Raw genomic sequence first — 17,091 nt, forward strand, 5'->3', positions numbered from 1 at the left:
GAATTTTGTGTTTTTATTAGTATTAAAAACAAATTGGAGAATAAGAACATAAAATCACACTTGCCACTTTGGTATATTTTGCGTTATATGTACCAAAATAAAGGTGCGTGTAGTTTAGATATTACAATTAAACTTTCAGTCCACGAATTGGGTTATACAAATTTTAAGGCTTTGTTGGTTTTTTAAATAAAAAAAAGTTTTAAGGCTTTGTAATTGGTTTGGCTATGCTTTTAATTTGGTGTATTGGACTGCTAATTGAGCTCACCACCTATAAATACATATATTAAGATAATATTTGTTATCATCAAACTAAGGATCGGAATTACAACTCAACAAGAATATATAGTTTTGTTTTAACTTTTAATATAGTATAATAAAGAAATTTTTGGGAGGGGAGAGGAGTTAAATTAAATATAATTTTTATAATTAGAGGTGAAATTAAAATGAAAATCAGATAGTACCCATTAGTTTTGTTTTTGAAAATGAGAAAATACTTTTTAAAACATTAACAAACAAAGCCCAATTTTCCCTTGTCATTTTCACGTACATGATCTACTTGATATGCATGTTGCTAGGAGGATGCCATTCCCTCATATTTTCTTGTTCTCCTAATCAACTATCATGGAATATATAGATAGATATATATATATATATATATATATATATATATGTATATATATATATATATATATATATATATATATATGTATCTATCTATCCCGAACTCGAAATTTAGAACAAAAACGATGGCATCTTATCATAGTATGGTCTGCAAATCGCCAGGTTTTTTTGGCCACAATGTTACCGGGGTTGATTCAAGAATTGCATGGACTAACTATAATCCCAATCATACTGCCATATTTTACCACAGTAAGTAGTTAATTTTTGCATGAATTCCATATTTAGATTTTTAAGGTCCAAATAACACTTGAAAACTCGTTTCTCCGATATATCGGCAGGCTTCTTTTCCAAGCATGGAACTGCGAACATGTCAAGTAATTTTCAGCTCAACTCTTATCCAACACGACGTTTACGCCACAAAAATCATGCACAGGAAAAGGGGGTTCGAGTTTTGTCCGCAGACTCGGTAACAACAAATTTGTCCATCGAATTATTGAATGCATGGGACGATGAATACAATGGAGTCCTCGTCGAACCGACAAGCTTACCTTCAGCTGCAAACGCTTTTGCATCAGCACTCAAGGCTTCGTTATCATCCTGGAAATCCAAGGTCTTTAATCACTTCTTGCTAATTATCTAATTAAGCTAATTCGTGTATAAATAAAATAATCTAATGTAGTATGACCTTATTGATATCAAGCAAGTCCAGTGCAAATATCGAAGAACCTGATAATCAAATCTGGCCTATTTTTTCATACAGGGAAAAAGGGTATATGGCTAAAATTGTTGGAAGAGCAAGCCGATCTTGTTCCAATAGCTATTCAGGTTTGTTCTGTACATATATGCTCCATTCAAAGTGCAAAAATTTTATTATAAGGTTTCTCTGGAAAATTGCATTTTTTGTCCTAACTTGAAATTTGAGAACATAGAATACCAAAATCGCAAAGAGAGAAGAACATATATGAAAGAACAAAAATGCAATTTTCTTATTTTTCGATGGATTCCATGTTTATGTATTTGATTTTATCTGTATACAGGAAGGTTTTATATATCACCATGCCGAGCCAGGATATGTTATGCTAACATATTGGATCCCTGATGAGCCTTGTCTGCTACCTTCGGGACCTTCGCATCAAATAGGCATCGCGGGATTCGTGATTAACGATAAAAAACAGGTATGTTGTGATCGAGCTCGCGTTTGTTAGTGTTTATTTTTCGTCGAATCTATATAAAAAATCTGTAACGAAATGATCAGATCCTTGTGGTAAAAGAAAAGTGTTCTTGTCTATGCGCCGGAATTTGGAAACTGCCCACTGGTTATATCAATAAGGTATGCATGTGTATTAATCTGAATATTGATGATATTTTATCTTATTTGTATTATTTAGTATTTTGTTAAATTTATTTATCTACATGCCAGTCAGAAGAATTGTTCTCAGGAGCTGTAAGAGAAGTGAAAGAAGAAACGGGTGTGAGTATATTCCATCAGAAATGGGAACACAGTTTTTTTTCCACCCATTTGTTCAATCTTGGATTTTGATACAATAAATTCAAATTTTGGTTTTGATATATTAACTTTTAATTTTCGACTATTTGGTCTAATTACTTATGTGATATCGTGACATAAAAATTATTAACTTATTAGATATCATGTCAACAATTAAACCAAAATAACCTAAAATAAAAAGTCGACGTATGAAAACTCAATTAACAAAAACTCAAAATTAGACAAGTTAACGAACCAAACAAACCATTTTCCCTAAATCTATCTACTTCACAGTACCATTCACGATCCAATCATATATCATAGAATATAAAAAGATGAAAGGAAACATAATTTAGTACTCAGAATATTTTCAAATGGATGATGTTGCAGATAGACACAAGATTCTTGGAACTGGTAGCTTTCAGGTCAGTTCTACATTATTGTTTATTTAATATATTCAAGGTTATGAAAAAGCCAAACACATTAAGTTGCTATTTAACTCTTTATTTTACAACCAAAATATATGTATTAATATTTTTTGTTTAAGAAAATCTATTTTCCCTTGAAAGCAGACATGTCCACAAGGTGGCTTTTGAGAAGTCAGATTTGCTATTTGTCTGCATGCTTAAGCCATTGTCGTTCGAGATCAAGATTGACGAAAACGAAATTCAGGAAGCGAAGGTACTACTCGAAAATTTAGTCTGTGGATTAAAAAATGTGTGGTTGATTACTTGCACTGTGCTTGCAAAAAAATATGTTTTGCTGATACATTTGTGCTTATATTTTCCAGTGGATATGTGCGGATGAACTCTTGAAGCAAGAATTTTACGAAGATGACGAGATGTCAAAGAGGGTGATTGAGATTTGTATGGAAACATATGAAAAAAATTACAGTGGATTCTTTGCACACCAGGTGACATCTAAATTTGATGGGAAGCTATCGTACTTGTATTACAAGTATGTGAATATGATCAAGTGAAAATTCGCAACTTACGTGTGTAAAATGTTAGTGATATATTAATCAAAGAGAAACTTGTAATTTTTTGTTCTATATATGTCTATTTGCGATTCTTATCAAATTTCAGTCTTAATCAACGGTTTTGATTTCATTTTACAATTTTAGTCGTCCTTGTATTTGCATTAATGTGGCACTGCATACTACTTCCGCTACAATTACAATACAAATTTTTCAAAATGCTGAATTTTCGAAAATAGATGATTTTTTACCAAAATTAACAACATGGATCACCAATATATATATATATATATATATATATATATATATTATATATATATATATATATATATATATATATATATATATATATATATATATATATATATGTAACCAAATTGTACTTTTCTCACAATCAATCTTACGTTTTTTTTTTTTAATAAGTCCTTCAATGCACACAACACAAAATCTGGGAAGCTAATTCAGGCTGTGGTCAGACACCTAAAAATCAACCAGGGGATCATAAAATAGGCTCACCAGAGCTTGTCGGAAGTTCACCAAAGCTCGTCGGAGGTTCACCAAAGCTCGGTGTAGGCTACCAAAGACGTCGGAAGTTCGTCCGAGCTCCTGCGGCAGTTGTGTAACATTAGTTGGTTTGAATTTAAATTATGATAGATTTGAAACACATCCAAGATGAATGTCACCTCAAATTCATCCTCAAATCAAATTTCATCCTCAAATTCTTTCATCCAAACGCAAGATAAATATTTTGTGGTTTTTAGATTTCGATATTTCTAATATAACTCTCAAATAGTGTTTGTTCCTAATATAGTGGCTGTTTTATCTTAGGGGACAGATCACAGATCATCGAGAACCATAAGCATCACAGTTGGACAATGTCATCTAAAGAATAATAGTTCCATTATTGCCTCGACCAAATAAATTATCCTTCGTTATACGGAAATTTATGCACTCTTTTTCTTAAGAGTAGGTCTCATGTGAGACCGTCTCATGGATATATCAATCTGTGAGACGGGTCAACCTTACTCATATTCACCACAAAAAGTAGTACTCTTAGCATAAAAAGCAATACTATTTCATGGATTACCCAAATAAAGATCCGTCTCACAAAATTTGACCCGTGAGACCGTCTCACACAAGTTTTTGTCATTTCTTTATATCAAACTTAAGGAAAAAATTCATTTTTTCGGTACTATATAATTGTCTCTTTACTTTCTTGGTACTTCATGTTACAGTTTTATTCTGTTATCTTTATTTTTTTACAGCAATTTTAGTTTTTTTTCGATATGACGCTGATGTGGCATAACTGCAGAGCTGATGCATGTGGCTTTGTCGTGTGTAGTAATACATCAGTATTTTCGATGAAAAATGATTAAAATTAAAAGATATATGACTAAAACTTAAATCTGATGATATAGATGATCATAATCGCAAATAAACAAACAAACAAGACCAAAAATACAATTTTCCCCAAAATTAAATACACACGTATCCAAAATTTTGTTAAAATAAGCGAGATGAAACCGAAACAATGCAGGTCATGTATTAATATTACTAGTATTTAACGTTGCGATGCATGTGATGATATTATTAAAAATATTATTACAAAAATAGATATTTAAATTGTAAAAAAATTAATATAATTATAAAAAAAATAAAAATAAGAAACTATTTTTTCGCTAATTTTGAAAAACTTTCTTAAGTATAATGTATGTAGATTAATTGTGTTTGCCTAAAGCAATGATATGATTCTTTTCATGTTTAATGTATTAATGTCGACCACCAACCTAAATACATATTTAATTCTTTAATTTTCAAGAAACTATATATATTATTATTATTTAACATGTCATAAATAAATATTTTAAATCAAATTTAATAAAACTAATTAGAAATACATTTTTTTTTCAAAATTCAGTAATTTCGTCTAAATCCTCATTCACAAACAGTTTAGTGACATGGTACATGTTTGACACATTTAAAAGATAACAACAATTGCTTCATCAATATCTTTATCCAAATAAATTGTAATTTTATCCACAAAATATATCCATAATATACACAACAATCTATTATTCCTAAAAAAAATTAAATATGTGATTACAAGTAAATTATATATAAACTAAAAAAGTTATTTTGTTAACACTATGTGTATTCTAAAATTATGCCAATAAGTTTTATAAGTTGTCCTCTAATAAGTTGTGTACTTCTTTTAGAATTAGTTTAATTATTTTCATTATGTGACATTTTATATTACCTTGTATTCGTGAACTTTATAATATATAAGAAAATTATCATATTAGCAAATGCGTAATAATTAAAATTTTGTGCAAATAGGATAATAATATTTTTTATTCCTCGATCATAAAAAGCATATTTCAAACTTTGTGTCTCATTGTTTCCATATTTAAGTAGTTCATAATAGCGAACAAATCCAAGTTTAATATATTATACACACACAGACACACACACACACACACATAGATTACGAGTCATATGATTAATATATTACTTAGGTAATTTCCAACTCATTACTCTATTCGAGCATCACAACTTTAAAATAGTGTAATGCCTCAAATATAAAAATTATCTCCAAGACTCTAACTCATAAACTCCTCATTAAAAAATATATTCTCAAAATACTTCTTATTATTTTATTTACAACAGCTAATTTTTTTAACAAAATATTTTTTAAAACATTAGTCAAAATACATGCATTAATTTTATGCCCACTTAATTTCTATAATGAAATTGATCATTAAAATAATTATTTGATTTAAATAATAAATTAAATTTGCTGAAACAATTACTTTAGTATCAAATGTTTGTCTCTTTATCAAAAATATAGCCGGTAAATATTTTTAAAACCTATAACAATCCAATCTTGCAACATAGTTTGATCTTTATCTTCACATGAACAGTTATTGCACCCCAACAAGCGTCTCCCGAATAATTGCATTTTTTGCAATTCATGATAATCGAACATGTGCATTGACTCTTATACGAATATAATACTGAGCGCTTGTCAATTTACTAATAGCTCAAATATTAAATTTATTAATTTAAATTATTACTTAATTTAATAATAAAATTTACTAATTAAAAGTTGATTATTTTATTCAATTAATTATATAATTATAAAACAATAAATAATTAATTATTTATTAAACAAATAAAGTTTTTAAAATAAAAGTTACAAATTTCAGAATAATATAATGAGATTATTGATATCTAAAATTAAAATATATTGCAGCAAATGAATTTACCACAATTAAATATTAAATGAAAACCAAAAAAAAAAAAAATTAAAATAAAAATAAATATTTGTAATTTAATTTGTTACATGCCTAGAGCTGTTAAAACGGGTCGGCGAAACGGGCCAACTAGCAACCAAGCCAACTCGTTTATTTGGCGGGACGGGGTGTGACATGTCAACCTGCCAATTTTTAATTATATTTGGGGGTTGGGACGGGTTGGGACGCATCCTACCACTTGACGGGAGGGGATAAGTTGGAAAATTGTCAACTCAACTCGTCTATTTGATGAGCTGGGTGAGACGGGCCAGCCCGATTGGCCAACCCACTTTAACATCTTTAGCTACAACCTATAATGTTGCAACAATGTAACTTGGCTCCAACCTAGAGTTGAAAATAGCATTGGGTTGGAGCCGGTTGCTATTTTAGTGTCCGGCTAGAGAAAGGAGTGCACGCGGGTCGAGTTTTGTTGGGTACCTGACATATCGGTTGTAAAAAAATAATACTTAACTATGACCCGACAAGTATAGCTATCTGACATCGGTTACTTGATTAAATTATTTTTAAAAGTGATGTGATTTACCACAAATATTTTAAATATAGATTTTTTATTAGGACATTAATGTAAAATCCATACTCTCGATTTTATCGTGATAGTATTTGTAATTTTTAGATTTTGGATAATTCTATCGTGTACAATAATTTTTCTCAAGAATTTAAATAATATCGTGTATATTATTTTTCAGATTTTGAGATATGCAGAATTTTACCAGATATAGACCTAATATTTGATATACCGGGATAAAAGATTTAAGCAGGAAGATAGCTCAATCTTGGATTACAAATCTTGAAGAAAATATCATGTGATTTTCGAAAATATGGGAAGATTTTGTTAAGGATTTTCGAAAATAGTAGGGAAATTTTACGCGATAAATACAGACTGGGAATAATTTAAAAGATTTAGCCACCAGGATTTTAGGAAAAATAATCCAAATATTATTTGTGGAAAAATACCACTAAATTTCGGATTTAAGTAAGCAAATTTGTGGGATTTAAGAAATATAATTTTTATTATTTTTGGAAGTAAAAAATCTACCGAATATTGGGAATTAGACACAAAAGTCGAAATTTTACAGACTGGGCAAGGCATAATTTCGAAAATTATCCTTGGGAATATACATACAATTCGAAATTTAGGATAAAGAATAAAGGTAGATTTGATCACGATTTTAGATGAAGATTTGATTCAGAATTCAAACGCGATTTGATACACGATCAGGATAGCAGCCAACCCCTATAAATAAGAGGGCTCAATGTCTCGAAAATCACACCATTTTTACTCTCATATTTTCGAGAATTCCCCTCCCCTAGTCCCTTAGGATTTTCGAGCACAGCGAAGCGCTGCCGCAGTCCAGCCACCAGAGTTTTCACGTTTTTTTCAAGAAGTTTAAGGTAAGTGGGCTTGTTTTAAATGTTGAATTTCGTGTGATACATTTTCGGTTTTATTAAATTTCGGTCGAGTACAGTTCTTCTTCTACCCCTTCTGGTTATGTATTCTGCATGGGTTTTATGTTGACACTGTGAGGATCCAACTTGATATGGGAGGGAATCCCAACTATGATATGATCCTCATACGGTGGGGATATAACCGATTCGGCCTCGCCCCCTTAGAGGAATAAAAATTAGGGACTGACGTCAGTAAACCATTGAAAGTAGAGGAATCTCAGTGTCAGGTCAATGATACGAATGTGGTATGAGTCAAATTATGCATGGTGTGTGTGGGTAAAATTTCTAATTTTATGCATGTTGTTGTGTACTCGAACGGCCCCCACTTGCTGAGTATTCCCAAAATACTCACCCCTTACAACCTTCCCAGATAAATCTGAAGATAAATCAGAGGAACAGGTCGAGGAAGAAGAGTCGGACCAGTTTTGGGGCTGGTGAAATTATTTTAATATCGAGAATTATGCTGCAAAGATTTAAGAATTTTAGTATGTTTATTTTAATTGTAAACGCTTCCGCAATTTATTCAATTTATTCAGTTGAAAAGACAATGATTATTTTTTGGCGAATTTATGAAATAAACTGGTTTCGGTTTATACTGTGCTACGAGGCTAGTCGTTTTTCGATTTTGTGATTGATGAGCGACGTCGGTGTCAATCCCGAGTTTCGGGGCGTGACAATTAAATTAAGAGTTTTTGATAATATATAATATATTATTCATTATTTATGTTCGTTTCGATGAAAAGTGGAGGAAATGAGGAATGACAGAAACCATCTTCAATTATTGTATGAGAAAATGAGAACATATTGTCATGTTTATTATTAGGATATTCTTTTATCATGTTATAATATATTGTACATATATCGTGCATATTTATATGAACATCGATGATGTGATATTCACGTATTACATGTGATGAAACATAAAAAAAATGTATATTTAATATATTTGTGTCATCTCATCAGTAACCACATAAATTTGTACGGGGAGTAATGTAGCATATCAAAACTGTCATTTTATCATTTTTTTAAAACATAATTTTTTTTTAAAAAAACACGGAATTAATTTTTTTATGTCGAATAATTTATGTCATTTGCCTTGTATATAGGTGAATGTAATATGTATTCATTTGATATATTGAACATGCTATTATATTAAGATTGAATTTACGAAATATAAGTGGTAAATTAACTATGATATCAGGAATGACCATATATTGCAACAAGAGTTATATACTTCTTAATCAAAAACTAAAAAGAATGCCTAAAAAATAAAATATAAAAATAAAGAGATCGATCGCAAAACCATGGTAGGTTTTGTCTTTATTAAATATTAAGATTTAAAATTTAAAATATTTTAATATTAAGGTTATTTATTTTTTATTTATTTGAATGTGATATTACTTTGATTTTTTTTTTATGTAATGTTGTCATAGAAAATATTACTTGTTTGATTATTGTTTATAATCGATCGTATTGTAAGAAATTCAAAAAAATTAATCATGAAAAAACTACAATAATTTTAAGTAGAAAATATTATTTATTTGATTATCGTTTATAATTGTATTGTAATAAATTCAGAAAAGTTTTAATTATGAAAAAAATTACAGTAATTTTAAGGATAACTTTAAATAAGTCATGAAAAAAAATATTATTTAATTTACTATAAAAGACGTGATTTTTATTATTTATTGGGTAAAATCTAAATTTAATGTTGCACAAATTATTTTGGAAAACAATATTTATTATTAATTTTAATTATATGTGGGTACCCATTTGGGTTTCAAATATGACTTTTCGTCTTTTCCTACCTGATAACCGACCTGACATACCCAAGTGTTTTTTTTTTTAAATGACCCGATCCGATCGGGTAAGTACTCGATCGGGTATGGTCGGTTATCAGATACCTGCACCCGAATGTTCAACTCTAGTTAGAGATGATCTTAAGACTAGTGTTTCATAGCACATGTTGCGCGCATTTGCAATATTTTCATGTACTATTGTTTATTGAAAATAACTCAATATTTAGATAATATATTTTTATTAGTTTAAATAAGTTTTTGCGTATATATCACTTTGTGAGAAAAAATTGACCTAAATTAGATCTAAACTGACGATAATATCCTCGCGAAAGCAAGAACTCAATCTCGAGTAGAACTTTTCTATGCATTAAATTCTTGCAATTAACAAATACACGATATTATTTTCTTTTATTTATGACGGCGTAGAGACATAAGGGTTGTTGCGCCTACTTGCTCGACTCATGATTACGAGGAGATGTGTGTGTTGTTGTCACATATCACTTATATCATTTTCTTGATGTTAATTCTGTTCCCGGCAAAATAGTCTTGAACATTAAGATCTAACATTCCTCTTTTATGTATCACTTAGCCAACTAGTCAAAAGGCACAACATCGATACCATGATGGACTAGAGCCTTCTAAAAACCACTCATTTCAGTACTACGTAACTCACTAATTCCCATGTTCAACCAACAATATTTTTCTTCCGTAATATTTTAGTCTTGATATTTTTCGTTGCCATTATTTTTCTGAATCTGTGCCGTACAATTTAGACTATATTTTTAAGTTCCAACGGGGAACACGGCTTAAGGGACTGCGGGTGCAAGAGCCACGCGGTTGGGGCTGCGGCCTTTGTATATTACGCGTGCCAATTGCACTCATTATTAGTCAATTATTATATCTTTATTGTTTTTAACATTTGAATATTGGTCAATTTTGCCGGGTGGTCAGGTCATTTTTTAATAATAATTTCATTTTCTAAAGAATTAGATAAAAAATTTGTGAAGGAAAAAACCCAATATGGTACTTATTCCAAAGTACACGTGATAATTTGATTTGAATTTCAGCAAAGAAACATATAGAGATGATACTGTATGAAAAAATATATGTTATATATGTATTGAAAATTACAGTATAAAAATATTTATACTGATGTCGTATCGAAATTTCGATTTGTATAATTAGCATATCGATTATACATTTTTTTCTTTCATCATAAACATTTTTTCTTTCATCATATATGTATATGTTTTACTTTTTATTGAATCTAGATAATTAATTGTGACTTTGTTTCAGCTGTAGGTTGATGAATTCATCTACGTATAACCATGGTTCCAGGCGACGGGGACATCAGCGATACTTACACCCGTCAATTGAGCTTTGGCCTTACGTACCATTTTGATGGAAATACGATCGTCGGGTCGGGCTCTCTCTGGGCTTCTTCTGTAAATGGGCTCTCTCTCTCTCGGGCCTTTTCCCACATTCGGACTCCCTCTGGGGCCTTCTCCCATAAATAAGCTCCCCCTATGCTCTCAACATAACAGCTTAAAATACAACCATAAATATTTCTTAGACGTAAACTTACGCTCCTCGACTAATTTCTCGATTCGTTTTAAAGATTAATCGTACGTCTCGGTTTTAACCAATATTAATACAAACCTCACCAAATTTGAACCATAGTTTATTAACACCTAACCATACCATATACAACCCAAATCAAGCCAATTATAACCCTTGCACAAGCCTAGAACCTTGCTGAAATTTCTGCACATATTATCTCGAAATCCTAGCTTAACTTTCCAGCACCCCTTCGGCCCTAGCCCTCAAACAACAAGACCAGTCCCTATAAACCCTTCCTAGGACCATCACTAAACCTTAGAGACCATGCTTGACCAAGCTTAAGGACCTAGAACCCACAACCCCCCAAACCCGATCCTCATGGCATGTGCGACCACAACCCTCATGACTACAGCCCTCCTCCTTGCACCAGCACCGCTTTAACCCCTCAAGGACCATCATACCACCCTCTTGAGACCCCTGGACGCATCCCATGTACAGCACACAGCCTTGCCCTTCTAGAACCCAAAATTCGAAAACCCTAGTTTATCAAAACCCAAATTTTTGTTCAATATTTTGTCATACCTTGTCCAACATTTAAACATGCACCTAATGACCCTTAAACATGTGGAAAAATATTCTTTCCCATAGCCGTACCATTGCAACCCCTTTTTTGCCACATAAGCAAGAGTTTTAAAAGATGAAAACTCTACTTTTATCATGTTTATGCTATAAAAACAAAAATATACAAAGTGTGTCATGTATTTCATGCAATCATGTATCACAACATATAATATGTTGTGAAAGATAAGTGAAGGAAGATTAAGACGTGCCTTTGCATATTTCACATACGAAAACAATTTGCGTACGAAGAACATCGACGAAGAGGTACGGGACTTGCTGTGTTTCCTTCAAAAACTCACGTGAATGTGTTTGAAAATTGTGTGTGCTCGGTTAGCTACTACCCATGGAGAGTCCTAGTGCTTGTTTAATGTGTGCGTTTGTTTGGTGTGTGTGTAGGTTAGGGTTTTTGAAGCTTATTTGATATATAAAATACATGCCACAAATTTAGGTCCATTAACTTAGTATAATAGGCCTATTAGATAGTAATTAGAATATTTTGTTGAGGATGGTTTTCGAAAATATTAGTTGAGTTCTCAAAAAGTCCTTATTTCCGTCAAAAATCGATTATCGATTTAAAATATGACTCGACGCGTAAAAAAAAATTCAAAATACCTCATTTTCGAAAATAAATATAAAATATACCATATATTAAATACTTTTATAAGATGCTCTGTCTTCGTTCCTCGATCGCGTCTCGAATACCATTTAAAAACACATTTTTATACATTCTAGTAGAAAACTACATTTTAAACACGTAAACATGCTTACCACAATCAATTCATGCAATTAAAATAATTTAATTAAAATACATAAGGAATGTGATAACTTGTATGCATGTGGTTCACGTGGACCTTAAAATTTTCGTGACGTTGCAATATACCCTTCATAAATTGAATTTCGTCCTCAAAATTCGCTTATCTTTGATAATCAAAATAGTTTAGACATTTAATTATAGTATCCCAATAATCCACGCTTCCGCTACACTACTCTGATAAAATAAGTTTTAGGCTGTCCTCATGTTTCACAAATCCTAATTAAATTTGCCTTCAAGATCCTCGTTTGCGAATTGCAACTTAAAACAATCTATGGTGACTTAGTTTTATTTCACTCTAACCTCGAATTTCGACTTTTCTCACAATTCTCAGTATTAGAAATGGAGGTCCAAACTTATCATATCTTACTTTCCTTAAATTATACCCAAGATGTTCATCAACCTATTATATTAGCATTTATACAGTTCAACTTAAGAAATCTTAGCACTAAAATTTACTAATCTACTTTCATCCTAGGTAATACACTTAATAATTCATTATCTCAACCTCATAATAATAATAGTCTATGATCCTTGAATCGAACATTTATCTTATGACACCAAACTAACGTACTTAACTATTTACAAGTACCTCCCCAAATATAAAATTGTTGCAAATTTTAATTTCGAGTAATATTAATCCATATCACCCAAATATACAATATTGATCTTCTACCTATATAATAAAAAGCCTTCTAACATCAATAACATGCTTAAAATATTTTCTTCCCAGTTACAATGTAGTTAATGCCTAAGACCCTTGAACTTTCCTTATTGGAACGAATGTCGTATTCTGACTTACCCTTAATGCTTAATTAACACTAGCGTATAAGACTTAATAAGTTATCACATGTTAGTGTTAGACTAACTCTAATAATTTGACTTCACTTATAATCCGTAGAATTCTAGAATTCACATATCAAGATTTTAGATTACTTACTCGATAAAAATCTTAGTATTTGTTCATTGATAACATCTGTTGAAAACAACTAATTCCTTTTTGTTTTATTTCACCCAAAATTTTTCGTATAAATACCAGATCAAAGAACATTGAAGAAAGAATCAGAACTACAACTAAATACCAGTGTGTGAAGAAAACTGAGGGCACACTGATTTTATATCAGCTTACTAGAAGCAGTTAGCCCAGTTGTGTGAAAACACCTTCGTGTTGTATTGATTAGATCAGTTCTCACACATTCACACACAATCACTCACACATATACGTGATAGTTGAACTTCAAAGTTTAGTTGAGTGAGTCTTCACACAAATACATTAAAGATTGTATTTGTAGTCTTGACATAAAGACGTTAAACATTATGCAGATTGTAAGGTACTGCCTGCAATCTTAAGTGCTAGAAGTTCTAGTTGGGTGCTATTCTTCTGGAGTGGGTTTGTACAAAGAGTTGTATAAATCAAATTTTTCTAATGGATCATATCCGAGATAGTAGAAAGGGTGATTTATGAGCAGTTGATGTGAAAACCTACATATGCAACTCTAATTTTTGGATTTTTATTATTACATTTTGGTTTACATATTTTAATGAGGATATTTTAGAGTATTTTTGGAAACACAATATTGCATAAAAGTGGTATTAGAATATGGATGAACATGCATATTTTCAAAATTGGTAGGATATATAGCAAGATAGGAAGATATCATACAAGATCTAGAGGATTGATGTAAAACCCAAGATTTTAAGTTATCGTTTTATCATGACAGTATATTTTAGATACCAGATTTTTATTTAAATTTTAGGATATGAGATTTTGCAAGATTTTAGTGAATAATAATATCATGTATATTATTTAATATCAAGCAGATAAAGAGCTAAGATTTGAGATAATTTTTGATACCGGGATAAAAATCAAGCATGGGATAATACCAACCCTAGAATTTCGAATTCGAGAGTTTATATATCATACAAATTTCGAAAATTTGGTTGGATAAAGATTAGATTTTCGCGTATCACCAAGATTTAGATCACGATTTTGTTGGAGATTTGATACACGGATGATACCTATCGAGATAGCATCCAACCCCTATAAATAGGAGGGTCACCTAACTCAAAAACTCACACCTCATATCTTAGCACATTTTCGAAAATCCCCTCTAGTTCCTTAGGTTTTTTTTTCGAGCACAGCGAAGCCCTGCCGCAGTCCAGCCACCGTAGTTTTTCAAGTTTTCTTCAAGAAATTTAAGGTAAGTGGGCTATTTTAATGTTTAAAATTCGGTTATGCATGTGGGATTATTTTCGAAAATTTTGAAAGAAAAAAATAGTCGAGTACAATTTTTCTTCTACTTTTATGTTGTCATACGATTTTAAAAACACTGTGAGGAATCGACTGTATATGGGTGGGAATCCCAACCATGACGTACCCTTACGCGGTGGGGGACATAACCGCTATACGGCCTCGCCCCCTTAGAGGAGTAAAAATTAGGGACTGACGTCAGTAAACCATAGAAAGTAGATAAATCGCAGTGTTTTGGAAAAGTTATGCAAGTATGTGTTTTTTTTGAAAATTATGTATGTTGTTTTATTGTGCTCGATATTCCCCCGCTTGCTGAGTATTCCCAAATACTCACCCCCCTTTACAACCTTCCCAGATAAGTCTGAAGAAGAACTCGAGGAGGAGGAGTCCGAACAATTTTGGGGATGGTGAACGCTAGAAGAATTTAGTTTAAATTATTTTTTACGCTTCCGCATTATAAACTCTGTCGTTTTTTTTTGTTATTCCATTATTGTAAAGACAATATTTATTTCGGTTGAAATATGAATCATAGATTGGTTTCGGTTTAAACTGTGCTACGAAGGCTTGTTGTTTTCAATCGCGTGACTGTTAAACAACGCCGGTGTCAAACCCGAGTCTCGGGGCGTGACATTTTAGTGGTATCAGAGCCGCCAGGTTCAAGATCCGAGTGAAAGAATCGAGTTTCAAAAAAAAAAAAAATTCGGAAATTTTCGTATTTCAGCCAAACAGCACCTTACGTGCGCCGCCGAGCTTTTCCTCCGATTCCGGCCTTTTCCGGTAACGCGTTTTCGATCGGAGACCTGGTCTAGAATCGTCTCGACGCAGCGAACGAAAGCCCTCAACTAATTTTAGATTTCGTGTTCGGGTGGAGCCGTAATTTCAGATCTAAGAATTTGGGCATAAACCCTAAATGCCGAAAAACATTTTCGTCCAATTACCCTACCATTCCTACTCCGACATTAAATTAATTTTACCTATAGGATACGCAATCCATGGGCAACGTTTATCACCAACCAATTTTAGGATCGGAGCGACCAATCGGAAACGCCCAAATTCGAGTTTAGTACGCAAGTTGCGCGATTCTCCGGCGAAATTAGGTAGCTTCCCGACCGAGTCTGGACGTTCCATCACCGGTTCCGTGACCCTTACACTGTTTCCGACATGCACTTTTACTCCGACCGTTCTCCGGCGAGTCAACCCGGCGAGTCAACTCGGCCGAACCATCGAGTCAACCCGCCGATTCCTCCTATTCCGGAAATTTTCGGAAATTTCAAAAAAAAAAAAAAAAAAAAAATTCACCTAAATTTCAATACCCTGCTCTATAAATTCTTGACATTTATTTTGTCCTATATTTTGTATATATTCTGAGCATTTCCTTTCTTTATTGTTCCCAGGAAATGACTCGTACGCGTCTCACCGCTCGTAAGAAAGTGACCCCGGTTGCTCTCATCGAATCGATTCAGTTGGATGGTCACCAATCTTACGCGCACACCCAGAATATTAGGAGTTCTAACGGATGGGCCCCCAGGAACCATGAGAAGACCATCAGAAGGATGAGGGCTACCAACTTCAAGAGGAGACAACAGGTGGAGGACCTGACGACCAAGCTGGAGGTAAAAGAGAAAAGAATCGATGAGGTCTTCGAAATGTTCAAGCTCGTCAACGAACATAATTCCGAGCTTCGAGACTCATTAGTCACAGCATTGGGTCAAGCTAAGCAGGCAAGGGAGGAAATGGATAGGCGCACTACAGAGCTAACTGAAGCACGACAGAGAGATAAGCTGAGGAATGACGAGTCATGGGATGTGGTCATGCAACTATCGGAGTGTAACCAAAAGTTAATCAAGGAGGTAGAAGAACGGAAGGCAAAGGAAAAGGTGATCATCCAGAAGAAGGATGCAAACTACGCGCACGCAAGAGGTGAGTTGGATATTGCGATAGGAAAGATTCTGACCCAAAAGGAACAGATTGCGGAATTGGAATCAGAAAATCAAAACCTCCAGATGCATCTTGCAGAGTTCTTGGATCCCGAGATGCCAGAATCCGAGGATGAAGAAGCCCTGCCTGATGTAGCAGTAGGGAATGGCGAAATAGCAGATTAGAACGTTTAGTGGACCATTTCTTTTTAGTAGTTTATTTCCGTTGTTGCTACATGTCTTTTATTCAGTACATTTGTTTATTTCGTTTAGATTGGTCATGTTCAGTT

The 17,091-nt window shown here is 32.5% G+C and overlaps 1 protein-coding gene across 1 annotated transcript; it reads left to right on the forward strand.

The window, feature by feature from the left end:
* Positions 1–699: 699 nt before the first annotated feature.
* LOC140818251 (nudix hydrolase 8-like) lies at positions 700–3,211 on the forward strand. Its single transcript, XM_073178160.1, has 9 exons — positions 700–870; positions 960–1,230; positions 1,380–1,446; positions 1,659–1,796; positions 1,877–1,951; positions 2,042–2,092; positions 2,498–2,532; positions 2,680–2,788; positions 2,898–3,211. Exons 1-9 carry the CDS (start codon positions 705–707, stop codon positions 3,084–3,086), a joined length of 1,101 nt encoding a protein of 366 aa, XP_073034261.1. The 5' UTR covers positions 700–704; the 3' UTR covers positions 3,087–3,211.
* The last annotated feature ends 13,880 nt before the right edge of the window (positions 3,212–17,091 follow it).

This window comes from Primulina eburnea, chromosome 17 (genome assembly GCF_022965805.1).
Source record: "Primulina eburnea isolate SZY01 chromosome 17, ASM2296580v1, whole genome shotgun sequence".
NCBI lineage: Eukaryota > Viridiplantae > Streptophyta > Magnoliopsida > Lamiales > Gesneriaceae > Primulina > Primulina eburnea.

Coding starts and splice junctions, on each gene's coding strand:
- LOC140818251 (XM_073178160.1), top strand. CDS start 705: ATGTATCTATCTATCCCGAACTCGAAATTTAGAACAAAAACGATGGCA. Junction 1,952..2,041: donor CCACTGGTTATATCAATAAG/GTATGCATGTGT, acceptor TCTACATGCCAG/TCAGAAGAATTGTTCTCAGG. Junction 2,789..2,897: donor ACGAAATTCAGGAAGCGAAG/GTACTACTCGAA, acceptor TATATTTTCCAG/TGGATATGTGCGGATGAACT.